The following is a 26,395-nucleotide window of genomic DNA, read 5'->3' on the forward strand; positions in this document are numbered from 1 at the left end:
TGACACCATACACAGTTGACTGACTAATCAGTTTCAGACAGTTTATTAGTTCATATTAGATGCATGAAACTCACTTAACAAATGAAACATTTCTATGAATGAAATAACTTAATATTGTAGAAGAGAAGAACAAAAACAGGGAACTATAACAGAAGCTCAGCATGCACTGATCAGCTGATATGAAGGTTCTTACACATTCAGACACAATAACCCAATTAAATAAACAAAAACAAAACCAAAGGAAACTTGACATAAAACAAATCTCTATCATACATAAAGTATCAAGGCTTTCACAATATCATTGGCTTTAATTATTCTAAAATAGATGATCTGACGATATACTGTATAATTATGTATGGGTGTAGGTACGATTTCTCCCTGACTGCATATAGTGCACCAAGGCTGCTTTCTAAAAAGACTGAGCAAATGACTTGTACAGTGATGTTTAAGGGGGGAAGCATTTGGTTCGATGTTTTTAAATGTAAGTTTGGTAAACACTTATCTCTTTCCCTGATTCGTTACATCCTGTAATCTAACAGATCTGTGAGAGCCAAGTAAATTTAAAGTCGCTATATAACTGAACAACAGTCTTATCCCCATAAAGTTATTCTCTTAATCCAAACAAAGGGAAGTCTTCCACCTATAAAAAAATGTTCTAATTGCAAACAGATTTAGTACCCCTGCGATATAGGCTGAATCAGAATGTGATTTTTAAAATGTCACATCACTTCAAAGTATTTCTAAGTTGAAGTAACAAAAAGCGAAAGTCAGTATAGTCCTAAAGAGTTGATCTTCACACCATTACATGCAGAAAAGAGTGCAGTGATTTATTTCAGTGGTTGACAGGAAGTAGGCAGAGCGGATGTGCTGATTTTCTGTTTCTCTAGTCAAAGTTGAGTGGGTGGCCGTCGAAGTGAGTGAGCACATGATTTTCAAACACCTTCTGGTCGCAGTCCAGCGGGAACTGCTCGCTGCACATTGGGCAGATTTTCCAGTGGCTCTCCACATGCTCCTCAAACTTGCTCTGGTCATAGTTGGGTGGGAAGATGACCTCACACAGCGGACATCGCTTCATGTCCATGCTGCACACGGGAAGAGGACAGCAGAAGAGAAAGTCGGGGAGAGAAAGCTCACGTTAATAAGCATTCAAGTGACGATGTGGGCAAACCAGGAGCACAGGCTAATAAAGGGCATCTGTCTGATGCAATGTGGGTGGCCTGCTGCTCGACTAAAATCAAAAAAAGGGGGTTGTGCAGCAGAACAAACACTTTGCACGTTACAATGCACAGGTTTATAAACTGTAGGGTGCAGCACACTTGGACGCCATTTATGAGAGTTTGAGCATGCGAGGGTGCTTTACCTGGGATCAAAGCAGAAAGCTGTTTGTCCATCATTCACAAATGGGCTCTGAGTTTCAGTTGCTGTGGGCTGTTCATTGGTATTGCCCTGAGAAAGAAAGGTAAAACAGCAGTTACAAAATCAGTCCACCGATACACTGAACGTATTTAGCAGGAGAGAGAAAGAAGTCAATTCAACAGCATTTAACTGCATATTGCACATGGGGGAGAGGCTTACGTTGTTGTTGTTTTGCGTTTCCTCAGACTCCTCGTGGCCCTCTGGCCGGCTGTGGTTGCGGGTGGGTTGGATACACACCACATTGCTGTCCCAAGAGGGTGGGCCCACAGGGGGCAGCCTAAGCAGCTGGTCATCTAAGAACTCCTCATCTGCCTCATCTGCAGAGAAAGAATTCAGGGACATAGCAACTGTAAATAAAAGTCAATTGCCTCTGAAATTGTTGGTGTGGAACGGAACATGTTACTTTCTGAAAAGAAAACCAACCTTTTGGGTCTGAGATGGCATAAGGGTTCCCAAACTGCAGCTTGCTGGGGCTCTGAGAGACCAGCAGGGGGGTGGGGGCATCCTGGGTATAAGGGACTGGGTACTGCAGGAATAAAGGCACACTGGACTGGATGTTCTCCAAGCTGGATTTATCACTGGCCCCCTGATCTCCCTTCCTGCTGCTGCTGCCCTTCTGGAGCTCCTGGGGGATGCAACAGCAGAATTCCAATAATTGTTCACTACAACAAAGACAACTGGCAAAATTAGATGCCACCATGGGCAACATATTTTCTAAGGAACTACATATCTGGCATTATCTGTCTATGCCTCCCAGTCCGTCAAGCCGAGAAAAACAGCATATCACTGCTACAGACACACAGCAGCTCCTGAGCTCTGAGTTCTTGCTTTTTGTGTCACGCACGCAAACTGTTTAATTAGCGCCTTCATTAAAAAAGAAACTCTTCTCATTTTCAAAAGGAATAGGACGCTTTGTTTTATTGATGTTAGTTGCAGACGCCAACTTAATTTACAGTCTAAACCTCAAATTGGGTCATTCTGCTTCTCTTAGCTGTAACAGCAATACATCGAAGCAATATTTTAGGTCAGTGAGGACCTTGCTGTGGTCCAAAGTAATGGAATGGAAAATAAGAACTCATTTACTTTGCTTCTACAATTAGAGGCATATTAAACACAGACCAGATTGAGAGAGGGAAAATGGCAAAGGAATGGCACTTTTCAGGGAATTTTTAGAGTGGAATAAGTCTATAAAAGAGAAAATGAAAGCTGTCACTAACCCCTTCCAGTTTTTCCTTCTCTTTCACAACAAGTGCTAGTGTGCCCTTCAGTTCCTTCAGCTCCCGTCCCTTCTCAGCTACCTGGCTCTGAAGTATACAAAAGACACAAAAACAAAGGAATGAGGAAACAATTTCTATTTTCAAACTTTTGACATGTGCTGCTGATTGAAAAAAGCATAATTGAAGTACAGTCAGACCTCACTGCATGGCATTAATTGATCACACCCATAAAAGGCTTCCCTTTGCTGAGCACTGATTTATGTACATTTCTGCACAAAGCAAAACCACCTGTTTGAATTCCTCTGAGATACTGAGCAAATGTCCCCCTGACCTGAGCCAAGCACAGCATTAGCCAGGCAAATGGAGATGACTCCTCCAAGCTAAGCTTCACTTGTCACAAGAGCCTGACATAAACAGCAGTAAAATTTCGTCTCACAGATAGGCCTGCTCATAAACAACACTGTCAGAGCGACTGTGTTCAAGGGGAGAGATAGCATCAAAGGCTCTATCCCTGAGCTAGACCAGCCATACACTGTGGTAAAAACGTGAAGAGTCCAAAAACCGACCAACTGCGAAGGTAGCAGAGTATGGCTGGCAGCTGACGGCCTGAGCTGCACTAAGTGTCTGTACTCCAGCTATACTAACCTTGTAGCGATCTTCCTCTGCTGCCAGCTGCAGCTTCAGGTTTTCATTGGTCTTCAGCTGCTCCTTAAATTTCACCTCCACTTTGGCCAGCTCATCAGCAAACATGCAGCTACGCTCCTTCTCCTCCTAAAGAGCAGTCACACCCTATCATACCTTTGTACTACAGAAGTCTTTCACAACAGGGTTTCAACATCTACTTTTGGGATACATGACCATTAACAGGAAGGAAAAAAAATAGTTTTCTTACCACCAGCATCTGCTTGCATTTTCTGTACTTGTCATTTCTGTCAGACGCCTCTCTGCTGATGCCTTTGAGCTTCTCCTGGATGATGGCTTCCAGCATGGGATCAGCAGAGCCTGGACTCCCTGTGAAGACAAGTCAGACAGTGCACTGAGGCAAAGGAACAATACGTAGTTATTTTGTTATTGGTTCATCTGTTGATTCATCTGTTGATAATTAAAATGACAAATTTATAATACGATATTATACTTTAATATGGCTTGTTATTACAACCACCTTACACTCCAATATATTAAATACCAGAGTCCAAAATAAAATGACTTTTTGATTTATAAAGTGAAATAGAAAATACAAGGCAGCCACCTCAGAAATTACTGTTGGCAAACTTACACAACATTATCATCTCTATCAGTGCTTCTGATAATTGACTGCAGTTTTAACTTACAGTTTGGCAGAGTTAGACATAACGTACCTGGCACTGATGTGTCTGGACTCACTGATGCAGGGACTGTTGTGGCCTCTTGTGCTGAGCTTCTCTTCAGGTCCTACAGACAGGAAAAAAAACAAGTGGTGAAAATTAGCTCTAGATGCAACAGGAAGACAGAAACAACTGAAAACATAAAAACAACTAACAGTGAAAGAGACAGTAAATTAGTACAGGCATGACTTGGAACACATATAAGGATCTGTAGACATCAAAAAATACCTTAAAAATAAAAAGTCAAACAAAAGTACGCTACTGAGAACAATTACAACATGACACAATTTTACAGCAGATGATATTGTTTGTATATTCAATAAAGTTTGTGTATTAATTTTACAAAGGGACATTAAAATGTGCACTTAAAATCACTTATACAAGCACACCGAAGGGGGTCTTTAACGGGATGTGATACACAGGCATAGAGCTACAGAAACCTAATGCAACTTATTTTCTTTCACTTGTCAGGGGCATGTCTACAGCATGTCGGCTAGTATCTGGTGGGACCTACCCCTTGTGGCTCAGAGAGCTTAAGCACTTGTTTTTGCAGTCGTTGACATTCCTTGTATTTCTCTTTGTAGTGTTCTGCAGCCATATGCAGCCGCATCTTCAGGTCCTCCACCTCTCTCTGCAGCTCTGCTACTACAGCTGGGTCTGCAGCAGCTTCCTCTTCTGCTTTGGTCTGGTGACAAGAAAAATTACAACAGGAAGATCAGACACATTAAACACAGTAATGGGCCAACTGCAAGAACCCTATGAAGATGTACAGATAAAAAAAAAAAGGACCCTTATTAATAGTGCCTTTATGAGTGTGAGAAATCATCTGCAATGTCCAACAGCCTTTTAATAATGAATGGGTGCTGTCAAATGATTCTTCATCAAAGGTGTGGTGATCAATAAGAATCTGTTGTAATGTAGAGTGGTTATGTACCCCAGGAAACTGTATTGACGAGGAGAGGATGTTGTCTTGTTTTTGATTTAGTTTACATCTGGCTAGGTTTGAACTATGGAAAGTATTTACACTCTTCTTTAACAACAGAAGCTGCAAAGCCCCCGGTGGTTGAAACTTTTTGTTACTTTTTCCATTATTTTGTTCCTCATATCCATAACTTTCTCACTGGCTGCACCAAAATATAGCACACATAGAATACAGTTGGACAAATTGTACAGTACAATCATGATTTATAATCTTTCAATATAATTGTTTTGTGGTGAAATCATGATAAATATTACTGTGATATACATCTTGGATCTAAATATATAACACGCACAAAAAATAAAAATTATCTTCTTACATCTATGTTATCATCAAATACTTAGATTTTGGATATAATAATAATTTTGGAAATATTATTTGAAAATTATTTCCAAACAAATAAATTTGATCAAAAAATTTGCTTTATCTTTTTGCTCACAACTACTAAATAGCACTAGATAGTAGATATAATAGAACACATCACCTACTCCTGCCTGCCATGAAAAATGTCTAATAATTTTATGTTTCATATATAGCTAATTCAATCAATGAAGCCTGACATGTAGATTGATCATCATCCTTACGGCTTCCTGCTTGGCCTCTGTCTTCATCTCCTCTACCAGGCGCTCCAGGTGAACACATTGGGCCTGAGCTTCAGCCTTGGCCTGGCGAAGGGCATCGGCCTCCAGCTTCATGCGGTAGAGTTCAGACATGGTACGGTCGCGGGTCCTGGAGGCATCCCTCAACTCAGCAGCTAACAGGGTGGACTGCTGCTGGTTGGCCTGGAGCTGTTCCTCCTTCTGCCGCAGCTGTTCCTTCAGGGCCTTCATATCTCCCTGCCAGATACAAACACATTTTAGGTGAAGGTTTTTCATTTCAATAAGGTCACTAAAAATGTGTTGTTATATGTTATTATTATTATTCCTGTTCTTGTTATTATTAATCTTCAAATTATTATATAATGTAAAAATTAATCAAGTTATATACTGCGTAGGACAAATCTACCTGGGTGTTGTGATTTTTTTAAGCTTAAAAAACTAAATTCTTTGTACCAAGGGGGAAACTTTGGCCAGGATCTCTCTGTGCTGTTTCTCCTTCTCAGTGAGGCACGCCTGCAGGCGTCCCACCTCCTCTTTAAACTGGGCAATGGTGTTTTCCTTGTTTACATCCACAGACTTCAGCATCTGCAGCTCTGCACTCAGCTTAGTGTTCTCCAGTTCCCGGTTTTTCAGGTGAATCTGGCACACACACACACACACACACACACACACAGATGCAAAAACATGCCCAGAAACACACAGATGAGGTTATAAAACAAAAGCACACAAGAGAAGTTATAAAACATAAAGTTGATTGCTTTTGCCTTATTTATACAACACCAATCATAATCATGTACCAAAGAGCATATGACTATTAAAATAAATTTTGCATGAACTCAATTACAGAAGAGAGATTAAAATAAGCCCATAAAGTTTCCTTGTGCAATGACCCCAGTGTGATGGTGCAAGTTAAATTAGGAATAGGTTTTTGGCACCATTTCCATGGCAACATTACAGTATGTGGCACTCCCTGTTGCTGTGCACTGCCCACCACAACAAAGACACAGAAACACCAGATGGACCAAAAGAAGACAGAAAAAGGCATGCCCTGTTTAGACTAAATGTTTGGGCAAGGATAGGCAAAATAATCCCAGTTGTAAAAAGTGGAACAACAGGAAAGAAACAGGAAAAGTCAATGAAGTGGACCTCTAATTTTAAGGAATCTAAGAAAAATATTGTAAATTATACAGACTGTAAAGCTGTCATTAACTGACCCCCTGCTGAGCCAACCCCATTGACATAATCACGTAACATGAACTACCTAGCTGCTACCTACTCGAACCGAGACATCCCTATTCTGTTATTATTCTTTATGTGATGATAAGACAGGAGATGCATTATCCAAATTCAACTCTTTTGAGGAATTAAATACAAGAAAATATTAACATCACCAGTACAGTACCTTGTAGAGTTCCTTCTCATCTCTCTCATTCTTGAGATGAGATTCAAGTGCCTCCTTCTCTGCTGTAAGTTTCTTCACTCTATCTTTGAGACTACAGAAAAGGTAATAAAAATGGTTAGTCACAAAATGTATGACCCATCACAGTGTTTATTTTCACATTCAGTGTTTGGAATAAATGATTAGTGACGACAGATTTTGGTGTTACAAATTGTACCCTGTTTTTATGCACAACTCACAGATAAAACAAGCTGCTGGCAAAAAATATGAAAAAGTGACCAGCTACTCACTCACCTCTTGACTTAGCAATAACTTACATATAAAAAAAGGAGATGTCATGATCACAGGAGCAAGCTGTGATTCCTCTTGAGATGATATTACAGCTAAACATACTTTCAAGTTTATATACAAATGCAGTCATTTACACACAACTCTCACGAGATTGACTGCTCGGATGACAGAAAACAATTCAGAGTGTGAGTTTACCCAGGTTATTCTAATGTTCTGAGTATTCTAATAACCAGGTTAAAAATATAATTCTCTGTGCATGTAACATAAACCAACAAATCAGTGAATCTGCGACAACCTCTCCATCCAGAACCCACCTGTCCAGCTCGGTTTCCTTTTGTAGGCCCTTTTGGGTGACTCCAATCAGATCCTCCTCCAACTGTATAACTCTGGCTGTGGCTTCCTCCAGTCTCCTCTTTACCTCCTCTTTCTCCTCTTGCAGGGCCTGGGAAGAACTTTGCACCTCCTAGGAGACAATAAAATATAATGTTGGAAACAAGTATAATAAAACTAAAAAAAAGACTGAAGACCAAATAAAATACCGAGGATTTCTTCATTTTGGTAATGTCCATGATCTAATGAAAGTATAATCATTCTCATTCATAAAATAAATCACTCCAATTTATGCCAAGCGCTACATAAACCTCGATGAGGTTAAAAAACTAACATGATAAAATAATGCTAGCTTCCTTGTAGATCTCTTTCCATCTCTGTCTTTGACTACAATTTTGTGGAAAACGTGTGCAAAACAAAAAAACATGTATTGTCTTTGGAATCCAAGTCTAAATCAAACTGAACATTATGCCTCAATGCAGAGTTTTCAAACTTAAAAGATGGCATCAAAAAAGCAAAAGGAAATTATTTTTTTAACAGTTACTTTATAGGCAGAATTTTGGAATCTTTATATTTACACCACATAAAAAAATCATATAAAAGCATAGTCATAAAATTAACAGCCACAAAATCTGTAATCATGTTTTCATCTGAAAACCGTTTTAAAACCAGCAGATTTATGGCAGAGGACCGCAAATATGAATTATTATAGACACTGCTTTTAAGACTTAACGTCATGCTATAAAAAGCTGAATTACAACTTTGATAATACAGACATTCATATCTGTCAGTGTGATTTATACTTAGTGGATCAGAAGCTTGCTATGCACATTTGCAGTCCTTCGCTAGGGGGTGCTAAGAGACTGTTTGGCCAAATGTAAAACTATACTTGGAATAACTACAAAAAGTAGACAGGAGCATCAATTATATAAATGAATTATTCCAGCATGTGCTGCTAAATTAAAGTACAAATCCATTATATAACAAAGGGGATCAATGCATTTTGTTTTGTTTACCAGATCTGCAAATTTTACAATAGCAACAAACATGAATTTTGCTGCTGGCTCTTTTTGCTTACTTGGTTCTCTCTTCTCAGCTGGGCACAGGTCTCTTTCTCCTGCTCATACTCCTTCTGCAGGCTCTCCTTCTCCGCTTCCAGGTGCTCCTTCTCTTGCTGCAGGAGAGCCATGTTCTTGACCAGCTCATCTTTCTCTCTCTGGGCTTCTTCCACCTTTTGCTGCACAGAAAGTTAATTATTCAAGATTTTTGGGCCATTCATATATTAATTTACTTCACTAACAGCTAAACAAGACCTATGAACACTGATCTCTGTAGTAGCTCTGCTGAGTAACATGCTACCTCAAGGAAGCCAGCCTTGGTTGTGACCACCAGGATGTCAGAGTTGCATTCATCCTCCACAGTCAGCAGCTCGTCCTCTGAAGGGCTGTTGGCACGAAACTGGAATGGCGTGCTGGCTCCACGGATCTCACCTTTGTGGGTCACATAACAGAACTGGTAGAACTCACCGTCGTCATTGGGCACATAATATCCTGGGGAAAAATGACACCCAGTGAATTCAGTGTACAGCAGTACAGAGAAGCAAAGCAAAAGATATTCCTGAACAATCCTAAATTCATCTCGGTCCTCCATTCAATTTAAACTGCACAGTTTTCCCAAAGTTATAATAAAATGTGCAATTATAACTTTGTCATAAGTGTGAAGATATAACTTAAAAAAGTGCAGAAACTGTTGTGCTGTGGTGGTTCAAAGATCTGGAGCAAACGCCCACGTGTGATGTTGTGGGTTTGAATCAAAAAAGTAAATAAGATAAGCGTAATAAGTCTTTCCCCCTTTTGTGTCAGTTTTCATTACTTAATAAAAAGCAGTATAAAAGTAAAAAAACACCTAACTAAAATGTTTTTCAAACCAGAACAGACATCTGTGTGCAAAGTTTTTCATTTAACTCTGTCCACCTATTTGGTATTAAAGTTTTAACAATCCTCAGAACAGCCCTGTGATATGTGGTTATTAAAAGGTGTCAAAGTTATATAAAACTATGGTATGATCTTACCCTGAAATACCACTGTTCTGTTGACTGCGGTGCCTTCCACATAGTTTTCAGGAAGAGGCGACCACAAGAATGTGTAATAGTCCCTCGCTGTGCTCCAACCAACCTGTGAGACATTGTGGGGAATACAGTCAAACAGGCGCTCTCACCACATCAGTTTAAGATAATAACAATGGAGGATTAACAGGGAGACTTCCTAGAATCCACACAGTGCCACCTCCAAAATATCACAAACTGGTTTATTACAGTAATCATGGGGTTTTCGATCTAAGTTGGGACGACAGTGCAAGAGGATGCCTATTGTGACTTATTTTTTCTGAGAAGAAAGAAGATCATTTCTGTAACCGACTCCAGTTCCGGGTCACCATGTGCATGTGGACCAGCCCTTGTCATGAGCAAGCCTGACTGTGGAAATGTAGCTACAACTCACTTCTAACAGGAAGAGGAAAATAGGTGAAAATTTTATACATAGGCAACTTGAAAATGAAAACCAAAATGTAATTATATGTATTTTATGTGTTGTTAACTGATGGCTGATGAGGGGGGAGTACAGAAAATACATCCATAACTTCAGCCTGGTGCCATAAAACTGTCAAACAAAATCAGAATCACATCGAGTGGGCTGGCTTTCGGTGTACAGGCACACACATGCATCCACAACAAGCCCAGTCAAACCAGCTTATTACACTGGCCTCTGCCACAAAACATAGATTAATTTGTCTGATGTGACTTTCAAAGTTTTGCCCAAATTATGTTTTAAATATTAATGCGGACTGATCAGGTTTAAATATATGCTGTTGCAGCAGATTTTGATTTTGATGCCAGCAGGCTTTTTTTTTCACAAAATCTAGGCAGTTTTTTCTCTCACCTGTGTACAAACAGCCTACAGCTACAATACTGTGAGTGTTCATCAGAGCCAGAGATAGAAGGCCCTGGCTCTCCACAACCCCCAGTTGTTACCAGTGCATTTCCAGCCTCCAGCAGTAAAGAACAGGAAGCAATTAAAACATGCACCTAGTTAGTGAGTGTCATTACTGAAGGCTAGCGTTCACCAGTCCACTCATTAGAGCCGCAGAGCTGGTGGTGGGTGAAAAGTCTGAGAGGAACTCTTTCACGTACAACAGACTGGTATGCAAAGTGTATAAATAGGAGTAGAGGAGTAAGAAGTTGGGTAGAGCTACCAGTAAAAACTGGAATGGTGACTCAGGCGACACAACAGGCAACACTGCAATCTTCAAAAAAAGTTACAAATTGATCATAAAGCCTACCAAAGCAAAATATATTTCGGTTTGAACAGAGCATTTCACCAGCCTTCTAGTAAAGTTCTTGTACTTCTGCAAAAAAGCTGAGAGGAGCTGGTGGCAATGTTGCTTCAGGAGGAAATGGCTTGTCAGTGAGACTGTGTAAAGTCAGGAGCAAGTTGCTCATGAATCACACAGAGAGGCTGTGCTCAGAGACAGGTTAATTATAAAGCTGTTCTTGGTTTGTCCTAGGCCACTCTGACAACCTGTCCCAACAACATTCCTCCATGAAGCTGAGAACAGCTCACATCAAGCAGTACGGTAAATGTTCCAACATCAAAGGGCCAAAGGCTGCTTTTGTCCATGAGCAAATAAGAGCCTGTCTCCCATCTATTTATCTTCTATAGCATATTTAGTTTTTGTTTGACTTGCCAAGTAAGCGTGTGTAATTTACCATTTGTAAATTATTTTAGGCTGACATGTGAAAGCATAAATTAAAATATGAGAATAATTCATTTTCAATGTAGTTATAATTCTTCAAACGCATTGCATGCAATGCAATTTTTTGGACCAACTTACTGACAGTTGTGCTGACAAGTCACATTACCACTGACTGAACGATAAGACATCTTTTCTAGTTTTACCTACATCACTTAACTAGACATATTTGCAACATGTACTATATTCACATCAGAAGCATACCATATATATAAAAATCCTTGAGAAAGTAGTAGAACTCCCAACAATCTAAAGAAGAAGCTGCTCTGCTTGACTGGGAGCCAATAGCAACTAAATGTGTGTAAGGAACTAACACTAATGCACAGCATATCCAGGCATCTCTATGCATGCAAACACAAGAACTTGGCACCAAATGTTTCATTAGTCAGCACTGCCAAGGGCATTTACAAAATTTACGATCCTGCACTCAGCCTTTTCCAGCTTAGTTCTGTGTTTTAGAAGCTCAAGAAATTAGCAATTTTAAGATCTGTACTGCCAGTAGGTGCCTTCCTTGAGGCTAAACACAATTTGATGTGGCATCCAACTACAACATGTGAAACAATGTCGAATTCAGCATTTAAACATTGTCCAGACATTAGCCTGACATGACCTCACTTTTTAGTGCACTTGGCAAAAACAAAAATTTCATGGATACCCCACACTAAAGATATGAATCGTTGAAATTAATTTTCAAGCAGAATAAGTATAAGGTTCTCATCAATTTCACAAAGACAACAACAATTAAGCAAAACAGCAACAATTTATCTTGGCTGGCTTTATGGCATTACTGTATTCTACCAGAATAGGTGCATGATATCATTATGTTTCTGACTTCCAAACTATGGCCAAAAAGCAATCATTGCAAGCACATTGTCATCAACAGACGTAAACAATTTTTTTTTTGATCTGCTGTGTTTTAATCCTGGCTTCCGTCTCATTTCTAGATAAAGCATGTTGGTCTGGAAAAAACTGGAGCCACATGCTTCTTTCTAAGTCCACAATTTACTACAGATGAGGCTAAAATAAATTACTGCCACTGTATTTGATTTAAATGTGCTCCTATAACAAGATCCATGTGGGACATTCAAGTGAGTGGTGGGGGTCAAAATGCTCCATTAACTCTGCCAAGCTCATTTTTCAAGTAAACATGGCAATCGCTGACTTGCAATTTCTTAATATTTCTCACCATCGAATTAATTCTTTGTTCCCACTTTTTTAGTAAAGTCTGCGTATTGTATTTTCTGCAAAATAATAATTCTCAGGCATGGCTGCTCCATGCCCACTAGAACAGATTTATCCATGTTAAGTTAAGTCACTAACATAGCCAAGATGCCCTTGCGCCACAGTTCAAGTGAAGTTAACAGACAGTAAATAAGAGACCTCGTTCAGTACATCATACACAATAGGTTCTAGCCATCAGAATACATACTGTACAACTATGAGTATTAAGACTACTGCTACTACTACTCCAACTAAGAATATTTATTTATATCTTGTTTTTTCCTCAAATGATTTTATAACACAACATATAATCACCTTGAATATGCCAACCCAGTCCTTTGGATGTGGTTTGATGAACTGTGTCAGGGTATAGTGACATTCCAGCGCAGCATGTGGCAGGTAACTCTTCCCCACATTTTGGAAGATGACGTGGGCAAAGTTTGATGTGTCCATGTTGTTGCCTAATAAAGTCCCGTCCAGGAACAGTGCCATAAATCACTTAGTAGTGGCTACACAGGAAGAGACAAGCAACATAATATCTGATTGGAAACAACAATAACCATAGAAACAACTAACAAAAACACTCTGTACAATGACTGAGAATAATTGAAGAGGCAAACCTATATGAGTAAGTTAAATTAATTCTGAGATTCTTACAATTACTGTATATCATTATTGAATAATATGTCATTTACCCCATCAGCTGTCTAGTTTACAGTAAAAGCAATTTGAATCATATCTTTTTAACATTGCTGTGAATATGCATTTTAATGTGGGAACACTTGCTCTTTTTGCTTGACTGACCATTCTGATTTTCACTGAGCTATAGTCAGTTTTAGACGGTAAATATAATCATCATTCAAGGACAAGGAATGATTGTTTTCCATTTAGACCCATATTAAAACGTTTGTTCCATCATTTGCGATCCCAATCTGTTGTAGTTTAACGTTAGACTCAAAAACGTGCCTCTCAGGCAATCATTTAAGCCACTAAGGAATGTCATCCAGCACATGCACATTCCTATCTTAAATATTGAGTCATATAGTGTTCATGTCTGTTCAAATTGCATCAAATAAAAAATGTAATCCATAACTATGTTTAAGTATAGAGCATATACAGACAGTATAAGATCATGGATAATACCATAATAGCAGAGTGTTATTGTGTTGCTGTTTTTTTTGTGTGAAGTGTTCTCAATCAGCAAGAAAAGATGACATGTTTGAAGCGCATGCAATCTCTGTTCCAATTTAGAAAATTTCTGGTTTGAAGGAAATATTCTATAAAAAGTCAAACTGCAAATCTATATTTTCCACAAAAGTATTAATTTGGCTTAGATGTAGATGTAGGACTGTGGACTAGTGGGCTAATGGACATCTGTGAGACAGTTCAGGCTCAGAGACTGTCAGGGAGTCCTTGTCAGGATGTAAATTTAAAAAAATAAATAAAAAAAAGTCGAAGTTTGTCACCACAAAGTTGGTCTGAAATGGCCAGAAAAATGGTAAATTTTCCGTGGGAATCCCAGGCAAAGTCTATGACACCGAAGTTTACAGTACAAATCATGGGCTTTCACTTCCAACACATGATGGACAGAAAAATGCAACAGGTTAATAAGTATTGCTGCCTGTCTTAAGCCAATCTCACCTTTCAGTGGTCTGTTAATTTTTCCAGTTCATGTGATGTTATTACCAATGACTGAAGACCACCTGAAGGCAAATTCCTGATAAATATGACATGGTCATGTATTATTTCACAATTTTAAGTGTAAATGTTGACTGCCAAAACATAGTTACACTGATAATGCTGACAAGTATGCAAAGGATTATTTGACACTATGTCCTCAAAATTTTGGCAACAGCTTCCTTCCTCAAATGCAAAAGTTAAAGACCTGTTACAAGTGAGAAAACAGACCTATCCTGAGTGGATATCTACTAATTTCTACTAATAAAGTTGAAATACTTTACTTTTACTGTACTTTTTACTTTACTCGAGTATTTATCTTTCTGATTGCTTTCATTTTACTAGGTTTAGAAAGTAAAATTTAAATTCACACTCTTTAAATTTCCCAAAATACATTTCTCATTCAATACATACAGATAAATAGATGGTTTAATTTTGTAAACAGCAACACATTATGTTGTTCCCACATAATTTCATTTTATTGAACTTGTCCCTGGAGCAGACTTCTTTATGTTTAATTTGTATCATCAAAGGTAGTAACAAAATTGATTTGTAAACAATGATGAAGACTAACACTTTCACTTATATTATAATTGGTGACATTGATTCTGATTTGAGTCAGTGTTTGGCAAGATAACTTTAGTTTTAGTACTTTAAATAGCTTTAACCTAACTATTTTAGCTTCCTTTTAGACCACTTTATAATCAATACTTAAAACACTGTAAAAGTCCCACCTAATTTAGATGACTACAGAGAAAGACCCTTCTTGATACAATAAACCTTTAATTAATCTTAACACTAAAAACAAGGCCACATGATTAATGTGGGCTTTACTTCAGGGTGGAATTTCCATTTGGGCCTCAGCTGATATAATTTAACCCGACGTAATTAGGCCTGTGACCGTCAATACATTTCTTCGGATGACGATGGAAAACTCTGAACAATATTAACGTCTACATCAATCACCCAATTTCTCGGCCTGCTGTATAATTCGTCAAAAGTTCACAGTAATGGCTGAGATTGAGAAGTGGCAACTACTAACTACGCGGCGAGGCCTAATGTGAAAACAGTGATCATATCTGGCCAAGTTAGCTATGCAAGCTAACTATCTATTATTAGCCACATACTTTAAAGGATAAGAATACGTGTTAAAAGCAGGGCACAGATATATTTGTTCCTAGGAAATGTATAAACTACTGAGCAAAATATTCACTTTCACTGGCAAATTACACAGCGTTACGATAGTAACGTTACAACGCCCTTAACGAAAAACAGAGCAGCTAACTGTAGAGCACTGCTATCAACTGGAGGACAAGGTTAGCTAACGTAAACAGTTAGCAACACTAACACGAGGTAGCTTCTAAAAACTCGTATCAAATGCTTTTATCAGTCACATTTATAAAATAAACCTTAAACATACCAAGTTGCCATGTTGAACAGACGGTGAAATCCAAGTGTATCATAAAAACAATTGTTGACGCAGTTCAGTGCTTTCCCCTGCCCTCTTCCTGGAATAATAACAACATTGCGTCATTTCCGGTAAGGGGACCTGCTCGGGAATCCCACCGGAATGGAAAAAGAATTGACAATGAAAACGGAGAAATAACGTCGCAAATAATTTAAAAAAAAACGATGTAAAGAAACATCGACCCGAGTGTAAACCGGGGTTATGACAAAGAGTATATTATAATATTGTTAAATTCTGAATTAGGATGCATTCACAAACATTACATGAAACAAAAGCTTATTTTCCAAAAAGTAATTGGATGAGCAGTGGTGGAATGTAATGTGTTACTTTATACTACTCCTCCACTATATTTTAGCAGGTAATATACTCTTTACTTCACTACATTTATTTCACAGCTTTAGTTACTAGTTACTTTGTATATAAAGAGTTTACATACCAAGATGTATTTCAAATTAAACATAAAATACTGTGCATATTTATAGATCAAACTACCAGTATATGGTTAAAAGTAGCTCCATCCCTGCCATTTAAAATGCTTACACATTAAAGTATCAGTAATGGTCAATAAGTTTGTTAGCGTGCCATGCACATACACATACACAGCCCACGTGGACACACAAAAAACAAAAAAAAACAAAAAACGTTACAGTGGTGATACATTTGTCAAACTTGAACATGAACGCAACTTCTTGTGTTTCATTGCAAAGATCTATGTCTTCTGTCCTATGAAAATCAAACCAGCCACACAAAAGGTTCTGTTCCTGAAACACATCTCAAAATTCTTGTAATCATGAAATGAACCATGACATGGACTTTGCCTTAGGTCTCCCCTAAATCGCATTGCAAACAAAGTTTTTCTCTTCAGGGACACGAATAAACCAGCCTGTTTCTATAGCTAATCTTAATGTACCTGAATGTAATTGTTTAAACAGAGATCTTTGACTTTTGGCCAAATTCTGCTTTATATAAGGCTCTACACTGTACTTGCTTTAAATCAGACAATATGTTCGTAATTTACATTTGCACCAAACATCAACAGACCATATTCATTTGTTGTTTTGTTTGTTTGTTTGTTTGTTTGTTTGTTTTTTGTCACCATGTCGTTTTACTTAAGCGCAGTTTTGAATGCAGGATTTTTACTTCAGTAATTTCACACGGTGGGTTTGCTGCTTTTACTGAAATGAAGGCTGTAAGAAACTTATTCCCACCACAGTGGCTATGACAGTCCCATACAGACCTGCCGAAAGCACCTACAGCCTCTCCCAGTATGCTTCAGAGATTCATACCGGGGCAAAAAGTCCTATTTACGCGCCCTAAAAGACATAAAAGCCTGTACATCTCGGGCCCGTCCCCTACAGCCCAGTGGCTGAATTTGGGAGGCCGTGCTGCGCGACGCTGTCGTTTGATTGGACAGAGGAGCCGTCATGGATGTACGTACTGCGACGTCACGCGTAAGGTCAAGAGGAAAGAAGCATGGCCGCTGTGCTGAGAGGGTCTCGGTACCTAGTTGGAAGTTGTTGCAAGCATGTTGACTTTGCGTTTGGTAAGGAGAACAAACCGAGACTGTGTACGCAGCGTGCACGTCGCCGCGCTTTCTTTAGAAGCTCAGGCTGTTACTTGAAGGCTCTTTGTGACTTGAAAAGAAAAGTAGTTTTGCTCGAAAATGTTGGGCGAGGAGTTTGAGTTAATTTTGGCTAGACTGAGTTTTGCCTCGGTGGCTGCTGCTGCAGGATCCCCGGGCTACAGTTTACCGGTCAGGGGGCTTCTCTGTTAAGATTGCGTGCCGGGTCGTTCGCCAGAGCTCCGCACAAACATCCAATGCGTCTCCACTGCAGTACTTAAAAACGGCGGAGGCTGAAAGTTGTCGGCATACGCTCTATTGTCCTTCTGTACCCTCTCTTTTAATTTGAGTCCCATTATGTAATGTCAGTCACCCTGTACCTTGCAGAAAGATGGTAGGTGGCTCTTGGAACATCTTAAACCGAGGTTACTGAAAACAGCCGTTATTTAGCCTGTTGCAAGTGCTCATTCAGGTTGTGTAACATTGTGTTATTATTTAGATTACAATATGTGGGTGAACAAATAGTAGTCACAGAATCGTGTACACAGTATCTTGTCTTTTTGTTGTTAGTGTGAAGATAAAATTAAGGATTGAAGCATATCTCGTTGGCTCATGTGCTTTAACATTGAAATAAATTTGCATGTGTTATGAAAGAATGGCCTTTTATCAAAGAATACTTAAGTAATCATTGAAAAAGCCTGGGCATCGTTAAATCAGATGACTTTGACACTGAAGGGCAACTGCATTGGGCTGAAGTGTAAAATAAATATATATGGTACTCTTGGCCATGGTGAGAGGTCACAGCTGAGCAATGCTTCATTATTAGAGCCAGATAAAATGTTCTGCCAAAAATGATGTAAATGCAGTCCAAATAAAAATTCTAATGAGATATCTACACATGGTTTGTTTAAAAAAAAAAAAAATTAAAAAAAATAGGCATCTTGAAAAATGATAAGCCTTTTTTTGTCCCTGAATATGTGACAGTGACGGTGTGTTTTGTCATTGATGCATTTGGCCGTTCTGTTGTAGTCTCCACAAGGTCTATGGCCTCGAAGACACAGGTGGGGTTTATTGGTCTGGGCAATATGGGAAACCCAATGGCAAAGAACTTGCTGAAGCATGGCTACCCAGTGATTGCTACAGATGTGTTCCCAGAGTCCTGCAAGGAAGTGCAGGAGCTGGGTGCTCAGGTGGGACAATAAAATGCTAATAGTTCTTTTTATTTTTCATATTTTCTCCTTTTTCTTCTCTCCTAACCCTGTGATTGTGTGTGTTTTCTCAGATTGTGGATAATCCTTCTGAGGTAGCAGACAAGGCTGACCGCATTATCACCATGCTCCCCTCCAGTCCCAATGTCGTAGATGTGTACACTGGACCCAGTGGCATTCTCAAGTACACTTTGGTTTCTCTCTTAATTTGTGCAAGATGACCTCGTGCAGTTATCCTACATTCTCATAACCCTCCTATATGTTTTTCTCAACAGGAAGGTGAAGAAAGGCTCCCTCCTCATTGATTCAAGCACCATTGACCCATCTGTTTCAAAAGAGATGGCTTCTGCTGCAGAGAAGATGGGTGCAGTTTTTATGGATGCACCTGTATCTGGAGGTAAATTTCCCATTTTTTTGATTGTGATATCGGTTGTAAAATGTATATTAACATTTTTGTCTAATCTTGAAATACATACAGTTGTGTGTTTATCTGGTTTCCTACATCGAGCTAAAACTAATGCAGCATAATACAACAGCCAGGCAGTAGACACTATGTTTTTGTTTAAACTGTTTTCAAGATGAACTCTATGGTCAATTTGGAGGCCCTTGTGGTGCTGTGAACTGTAAACTGTACTGCAATATACTGAGAGGTGCTTCTAATATTTAGTCAACCATCTCTGAAATAAATAGGTGAGCAGAAAAAGACAGTCTATTAAAATATGTATTTATTAGTGGTACTTAGCAAACAGTCATTCCAGCTAATCTAGCATTCTTCCAATTTTAGAGTATTAAAAATATAGATTCAACAATGTACCTAGTGATACCATGGCCCCTTATATGTATTACAGTATGCTTCATGTGTTGTATGTGTGAAATGCAGGGAAGGGGCTCTTATTTACATTGAATTGGAAAACATATTAACTGTACTCACCAGCTGCATTCCTGTTATGTCAAGTTGAACTTAAAATACACATCAGCACTTGCTATTTCGGTGGTGGCAAATTCAGTGTTGCCACTTAGGCCGCTTTTTTGCTGGAGCGCTGGTTAATAAGGTGCACCAACAACAGCATCTCTGTGAGGAAGAGGAAAAGGAGGAGGAGCTGCCTCTGCCTGCACTAATGTTTCTAACTGCATGTGCTCTGACTTTCTTGGGGGTCCACACAGAAACACAGTTTGTTTGAACTTGGCCTCGTCAACGTCAACACAGCCACTTTCTTTGAATTGAACTCGGTCCATTTTATGGTCGGGCCCTAAAGATTAGTAATGATTTATACGCTTCCGTCCTGTGGTAGTGCACATGGATTAAAGTTGTCCTGCTTTCCGCCTTGAACTTTTCTGTGTGTGTGGCATCAGCAGTTTAACTAGGGCAAACTGAAGCGCATGTCATACTTTTTTATGTCACGTCAATCAACAGGCTTTTGCTCCTAAATGAAACTTTTTGAGCATCTCCAGTTGTCAGACAGAAATCAAAAGAAGTACAGTGGCATGGTAGCGACTGTTTAATCCAATGTGGTTAAAAGTTAAACATAAAAGCACAGATGGTGGCGGGGACGTAATTGAGTCAGCATGTCTCTGATAGTCGTTTCTTCGTTTGAAAAAATGTAAGGACCAGATGAGATAACTGCCACCTTTCATTTTTCCTCAGACCGTACTGCTCTGTAATAACTCAAAATGGGGACTGCTGAACTGGTGGTGTAGAAGAGAAATGTAATGTATTAAGAACAAACTTTACATATGGTAATTTCCTGGGGGAGGATTTAGTCTGGGACATTTCTGGCAGGGAGTGACAACGCAGTTTTCCAGTAAACATTACTAAACAATAAATAGATCATGTTTGACAAAAATGTTTGCTAGTCAGGCATTTTTTTTTTTTTTTTTTTTTTAAAGAAGAGTTTTGTTTTTTTTTTCATCCAAAATGCTCAATTAAAATTAAGTGGCCGTTTGTAATTCTTTAGATAAAAAAGATCAGTGCCTCTTTTGTTTCAGGTCTCAGCTCTTGCTTTAAACGTGTCAGTGAAGTTTTAGCTGTTGCGATGTTGAGAGGAATGCCTCCGTTTGAGAAAATTCAAAAACCTGTTTTGTGACGGCTTTGTTATTGTAACTAAAGGGTGTGTTACATATTTAGTAGACTTCATTTGATTGTCCCACTCAAGAAACTTTCTCTTCTTTTGAATCGTGGATCGGATATTTTTTCCAGATTTTTACATTTTTGTCCTTTCACGGCATATTGTAAGTTTTTGAATTGCTTTAGGAATTAAATGAGTAGATTGGGACACAATTTTTAATCAATTTTTTAAATAATTCAAATAACCAGTCATATATCCAATACTATTAAAAGTTGTTTGAAAATATTTAAATAATTGTCCCTCTGTGTAGTTAGTTAAGCCACTCAATCTCAAATTAATTTTCCATCTATACTGTTTGCAGCATCTTGCTCATTCACTATCACTTTTTTTTTTTTTAAATCAGTTTTTGGTGTTATGCAGTTGACACACTGCTTCTCTTCCTGATAACTGTCTTCAAATCCACCAGGACTGGATGTATGTGAGACACATGCAATTAAGCCAAATCCGAAGTTGATAGTTATCCATTCCGACAGAGCTACTGATCTTATTTTAAGACGCCTCGGGTCTCTTTCTCTATTTTAACTGGGAACGGCAGAAATCTCAGTGTCAGCTTTGCTGTGTTAACTCAGTCGTTAATGCTTGCTTTTTACATCTCAATACATTTTTTATTTTTTTTATTTTCCTGTTTTCTCTGTGTATTTTGAAACCTATACCCGTGCTTTTGTTACTCTTTTGGATTGACAGTTGTAACACCTGTCTCCACCAGTTCGGTCTTTCCAAATTCCACTTAAGACAAAATGCTGCTGGCAGACGGCTCTCAAAGACTAGGGAGGGGGAAACGTATTATACCCATTTTGGCCACTCTCTTATAGCTTCCTGTAAACTTTTAAGATTAATTATAAGACTGTGTTGGTTTCTTTCTTGGCACCCATGTGCCTTGCACCTGGTTATTACGTGTTACTGAGCTTTTAACCCAATGTGAATTATTGTACATCCCATGAATTTTCCTATTTTTATGTCGCATGTAACCTACCATGCAATACTGCTTTTCAAATTAGTATTAATTTTAATGTGAGGCACATTGTAACTGTGTTTTGGGAATCTTATTTAACAGGTTCATAGGTCCCCTAAATTTACAGCAAGTTAGTCCCTTGCGTTCCAAACTACTGAAGGAAAAAGACCGTTTTTGTTTTTTTTTCCCGCTCCAAAAGCATTGAATGTCAATTGGAAATGTCCACAAATTCATTTTATTTCTTCTGGTTTATGCTCAGACACTGTTATAAATATATTTTGTAGCCAAAAGATTGCTGTTTTTTTTTTTTGTTTGTTTGTTTTTTTTAAAAAAAAGGAATATGTATTTATTAAAGAGCCAACAATCCCGAGCTACAGAGCTGACAGACAGACTGGATCGATGTAGAGCAGAGGCATTTAAACTAATATTTTTTTCATTATCTCCCTGTTAAATCTCAGTGAAAATGTTCTGGTTGTCCTGGACTTCTGTGTGTTAAAAGAAAGCTTTGTCCGTCAGGAGGATGAAGGGTAATGAGACAGAATATGTGGACCCATGCAGTGTGGCTGTTGTTAGGCAACAAAACACTTGGCTTCTTAGTGGAGGTTTGCTGAACCTTTCGTGCTGTTTCTGGATCTCTAAAAATGAACGCCAGTTTAAAGAGTCAAAAGAATTTAAGTTTTCTTAGTTACTGCATGAAAAAAAAATGAACTAATTTTTTCATACTGTATTAAACATGTATCATAGAGGATGGTAGCTGCTATTCCAGCTATTTTGAGAGTGCTGCTTTGATTAACATGATCGCTTTTAGCTAAACTATATGGTTGCCTTCAGTCTGCTTTTATTTAAACTGATGAAACTTTCAGAAAATCCCGTGCTCAGTACCAACCATCACTGCATGCTTGCTCATGGTTCGTTGTATGTAAGCATGATTTCCCATCCCCAGGTGTGGGTGCTGCTAGTTCGGGTAAACTAACTTTTATGGTTGGAGGAGCAGAGGAGGAATTTACTGCAGCCAAAGAACTACTCAGCTGTATGGGAGCCAATGTGGTGTACTGCGGTCAAGTTGGAACTGGACAGGTATGAGCAGATATTTCATATTAACCCAGGAATGTCAGGATACATTTGCAATTCAGATAAAGAAGCATGTGTGGGATTTTTTTTTTTTTTTTTTTTTTTTTTTGTGGGGGGGGGTGGTGTTTGTTTTTGTTTTGTTTTTGTTTTGAGTAAATATAGTAGTTCAAGTGTGTGTGTGTGCTTGTTAGTCACTTTTGTATGAATAAAAATTGTAATAGTCCTAGAATATGAGTACTTAACCTGGTGTTGAGGTTACTGAACACTAATACTCTTGTCATCTGTTACAGGCTGCCAAAATCTGTAACAACATGCTTTTAGCCATTGGAATGATTGGTACTTCGGAGACAATGAACTTAGGGATCAGGTGAACACTGTCTTGGTCACAAATAAGAGGAAACTGATAATAAATTATGTCAATGTACTGTATGCAGCTGCAATATATTTTCTGAAACATGAAATTTGTCTTGACTCACAGACTCGGTCTTGATCCTAAACTGCTGGCCCAAATCCTGAACATGAGTTCAGGCCGGTGCTGGTCTAGCGACACCTACAACCCTGTGCCTGGAGTCATGGAGGGAGTCCCCTCTGGGAATAACTACCAGGGAGGCTTCGGCACCCAGCTGATGGCTAAGGTCAGTTTGAAGTCATGTAAGACTCTACAGGACTCCATTTCCTAGGCCTGCATCTCAGTTTGAGCATTAGTGTTTCCACAGAAAATTCATCTTTAGGTTTGTACATGTTGCTCTTTTATCACAAATATGAAGTAATAAAGCATATTTTATGGTTATAATAGTTTTGTTTCCTCTAATTATTGTAGAGAAATGATTTGTTCCAATTGGCCCCAGTATGTTTGGAACTAAAAATGTAAAAAAAAATATTAATTATTTGCTGTAAGTGGATTTTTTTTTTTTTTTTACATTCATACTGTCTGTATGTATCAGATCAATCATGTCAAAGTCAAACGTTGTGCATGTAACAAGGACTTAAGTGACTGTTTAAAAAAAAAAGAGTTTCTGTCTTAAAATGATGCAGTGAACTATTCAGCTGCAGTTTACATCCATCTTAAAAGGGAATCAAACCCATATGATAACAACATAAAGAAAAATTATCTGGTGTGAGAACTGGTGGTTTTGGTTTTAGAGTTTAATTTTCAGTTCCACCGGTTTTTCTAATGCATGTTTGCTTTTCTTTTTTCAGGACTTAGGCCTCGCACAGAACACAGCCACCAACACAAAGACTCCTGTCCCCCTCGGCTCCTTAGCCCACCAGATCTACCGTATGATGTGTGCACGTGGTTATGCCAATAAAGATTTCTCCTCCGTATTCCAGTTCCTGCGTGAGGAGGAGGGCCAGTAATGTCGGCCTCCACCCCGTCCACAGCCTTGCCAGGCCTGGCCCTGCACAGGACTAAAACATAGTGTAGTCAGGGTGCATTTCACCCTGAGGACTTTTTTTTTTTTTTTTTTTTTTTTCCTTCCTCCTAAAGTTCTGAAAGACATGAAGCCCAGAGAGCTCCAACGCAGCTTGACAAATCATGTGAGCACTCATCTCCTATTGGAAATCATGTTTCCTGTGTGATCTAGCCTTTTTAAAATAAAACACTCCTTTCAGTTTTAGAATCAAGTGAATTGTCACCTATGCACACGTGGATCCAGAAGATTAGTAGACTGTCAAGCAGTGGCCGTTCTGCAGATCACATTACTGAAAATGCAAAAAGGTGTGAGTCTGTGGTGTTAAGAAGACATTAGCTCTGTTTGTCAAGGCTAAACATCTGCAAACACGGTTTAGTCTCCACAAATTTATCGTTTGTGATCATTTCTTTATGTTGCTGTTGTTTTATCTGGTGATGGGGGTTATTTCTCTTGACATTCAAAATGTCTTTTTGAGATAAGAGTGTCATATCCTGTTAGGAAATAAAGACAAATTGTGATGTCTTAAACTTTGTGAACATTTAATTTACCAACTTCCTTTACAGTTCATCCTTTATTCATTTCTGGATTTAGATGATAACTTGAATTTAACTGACAGAAAATGTTGAAAGAACTGGAAGCTCCATGTTTATTCAGTGACTGCTGCTGATTTGTTGAAGTGTTGTCAAATTATGTCATTGTTAGAATAATTATCACACGGATTCAATGGGAAGAGCTTCGCGTGGACACTGCTTGAATAACTGAACTTATACAGTCCGCAGACTTGCATTTACATGCAGCCAAACGTCAGAGGAAGACAGATGCTGATTCTCACGGCGAAATTGGCCATTTCAATTCTAAATGCCTTGTGTTTGGACACGCGCAATTTTCCTCCATGATTCTGGGCCCTACGAAGCTGAAAAACTCCCAGATGTTCAAGTTTGCATCGTGTGTCCCACTGGTTCCGCTGTCAAGACAAAATGTTTAACCAACATTTACCTTTAGGAGTCTTGCGGCAGAGCAGGCGCAGCGGCGGGATGAGGAGCGCCGGACAGAGAAACGCAAGACCAGGACTGCTCGCATTGTTCCAAACGATAAGGACACATCCCCTTTATTTCAGTAAGAGCTAAAATATCCAACACATCTTACCCCGATGCTATAATGTCCTCTTTAATGAAGATGTGAATTTTATTTACTTTATTGAATGTTGCCACAACTATGGGAGGGAGCTGTGATCGCCTGTTGCAGCGTGCAAGCCCGCCTCAGTAACTCGGGTGATCTGGGCCGTCTTCTTTACCCCCACTTAGGCCCAGACCAGGAGGGCGGCATGTTTTCTGATGTGGTTTGCCAGGAGCCACTGAGGGGCCAAGGTGCCGTAGGTCATGCGATCACAAGACAAACCCATAAAAAGTCCATTAAGCACTGTGGGCTAAGAGCTGCGTTGTCGTCCGCTTGATAGGTACCGCGAACAGAGCAGCACTTTGGTCTCGGGCCTCCACCAGCAGACCGTCGCACACAAGCCCTGACATCCTCCGCTGCAGCGCGACCGTCATGCCTCTTGCTCGATTTATAGCGTCCTCAGCACGTTTGAAGTCAGCACTTTACTTTTTAAACACGTTATTCCTTCGTGTATGAATGTAAATTTTGCAACAACGGGATGTGCGTCAGCGAAGAGATGCGTGCTTTTTTTTTTTTTTTTTTTTTCAGGCTGTGCCTACAGGTTGGTTAGTCCGACTTGACTTCCGAAAGAAATGGACGGATGTTTTAATTTAACACAAAATGTCATTCTCCTTTTTCCTTGTTCCAGAGTGTGTTTAATCCAAATTGTAGCCATGCGCAACAATCCATTTTTTATTTTTATTTTTTTAAACATTTCGTATCAGAAGCAATGACAGTCCTGCAGGTCTATTTGTCCAATCGATGTGGTTTTGATGTCTGCTTATTTTCCCAGCGTAACGCCGAGTTTACGGTGGGCGCTGCACTGTAAAACAGAAACAAGCCCCTGCTTTCCAGGCGCTGTATAACACGATTTGCCAGCTTATTGGTCCCACTCTGATCATCAAGATATTGTCACAATCCAATACATCGCATCATTGTTTTTTATTTATTTATTTTTTTAAGCCCGGGTCTGTAAAATCTGTCTCACTACAGGAGGTGAACTTTAAATCAGCCAATTGCAATAGGACTAAATGATTCAGGCTATTTCATGATATGAGTATATTTCGGACTTGATATACAAATCGTTGTATTTTAGTTGTAAATTGACGTTAGTTGGCTTAAAGCTTTCACTGAAAATG

The 26,395-nt window shown here is 39.0% G+C and overlaps 2 protein-coding genes across 2 annotated transcripts; one reads left to right on the forward strand and one right to left on the reverse strand.

The window, feature by feature from the left end:
• Positions 1-27: 27 nt before the first annotated feature.
• On the reverse strand, positions 28-15,851 carry tax1bp1b (Tax1 (human T-cell leukemia virus type I) binding protein 1b). Its single transcript, XM_040117706.1, has 18 exons — positions 15,721-15,851; positions 12,939-13,132; positions 9,667-9,769; positions 8,955-9,145; positions 8,674-8,832; positions 7,580-7,728; positions 6,978-7,068; positions 6,029-6,214; positions 5,561-5,812; positions 4,512-4,682; positions 3,992-4,064; positions 3,526-3,644; positions 3,279-3,404; positions 2,634-2,720; positions 1,840-2,041; positions 1,576-1,733; positions 1,361-1,446; positions 28-1,082 (listed from the first exon to the last, which is right to left on the reverse strand). Exons 2-18 carry the CDS (start codon positions 13,113-13,115, stop codon positions 884-886), a joined length of 2,529 nt encoding a protein of 842 aa, XP_039973640.1. The 5' UTR covers positions 13,116-13,132; positions 15,721-15,851; the 3' UTR covers positions 28-883.
• Positions 15,852-17,197: 1,346 nt separating this feature from the next.
• Positions 17,198-24,628, forward strand: hibadhb (3-hydroxyisobutyrate dehydrogenase b). The gene is made up of 8 exons (XM_040116781.1): positions 17,198-17,311; positions 18,359-18,519; positions 18,612-18,721; positions 18,813-18,934; positions 22,559-22,692; positions 22,977-23,053; positions 23,165-23,321; positions 23,887-24,628. Exons 1-8 carry the CDS (start codon positions 17,242-17,244, stop codon positions 24,043-24,045), a joined length of 990 nt encoding a protein of 329 aa, XP_039972715.1. The 5' UTR covers positions 17,198-17,241; the 3' UTR covers positions 24,046-24,628.
• Positions 24,629-26,395: the final 1,767 nt, after the last annotated feature.

The sequence above is a fragment of the Xiphias gladius genome, chromosome 22 (genome assembly GCF_016859285.1).
Source record: "Xiphias gladius isolate SHS-SW01 ecotype Sanya breed wild chromosome 22, ASM1685928v1, whole genome shotgun sequence".
NCBI classification, from domain to species: Eukaryota; Metazoa; Chordata; class Actinopteri; order Istiophoriformes; family Xiphiidae; genus Xiphias; species Xiphias gladius.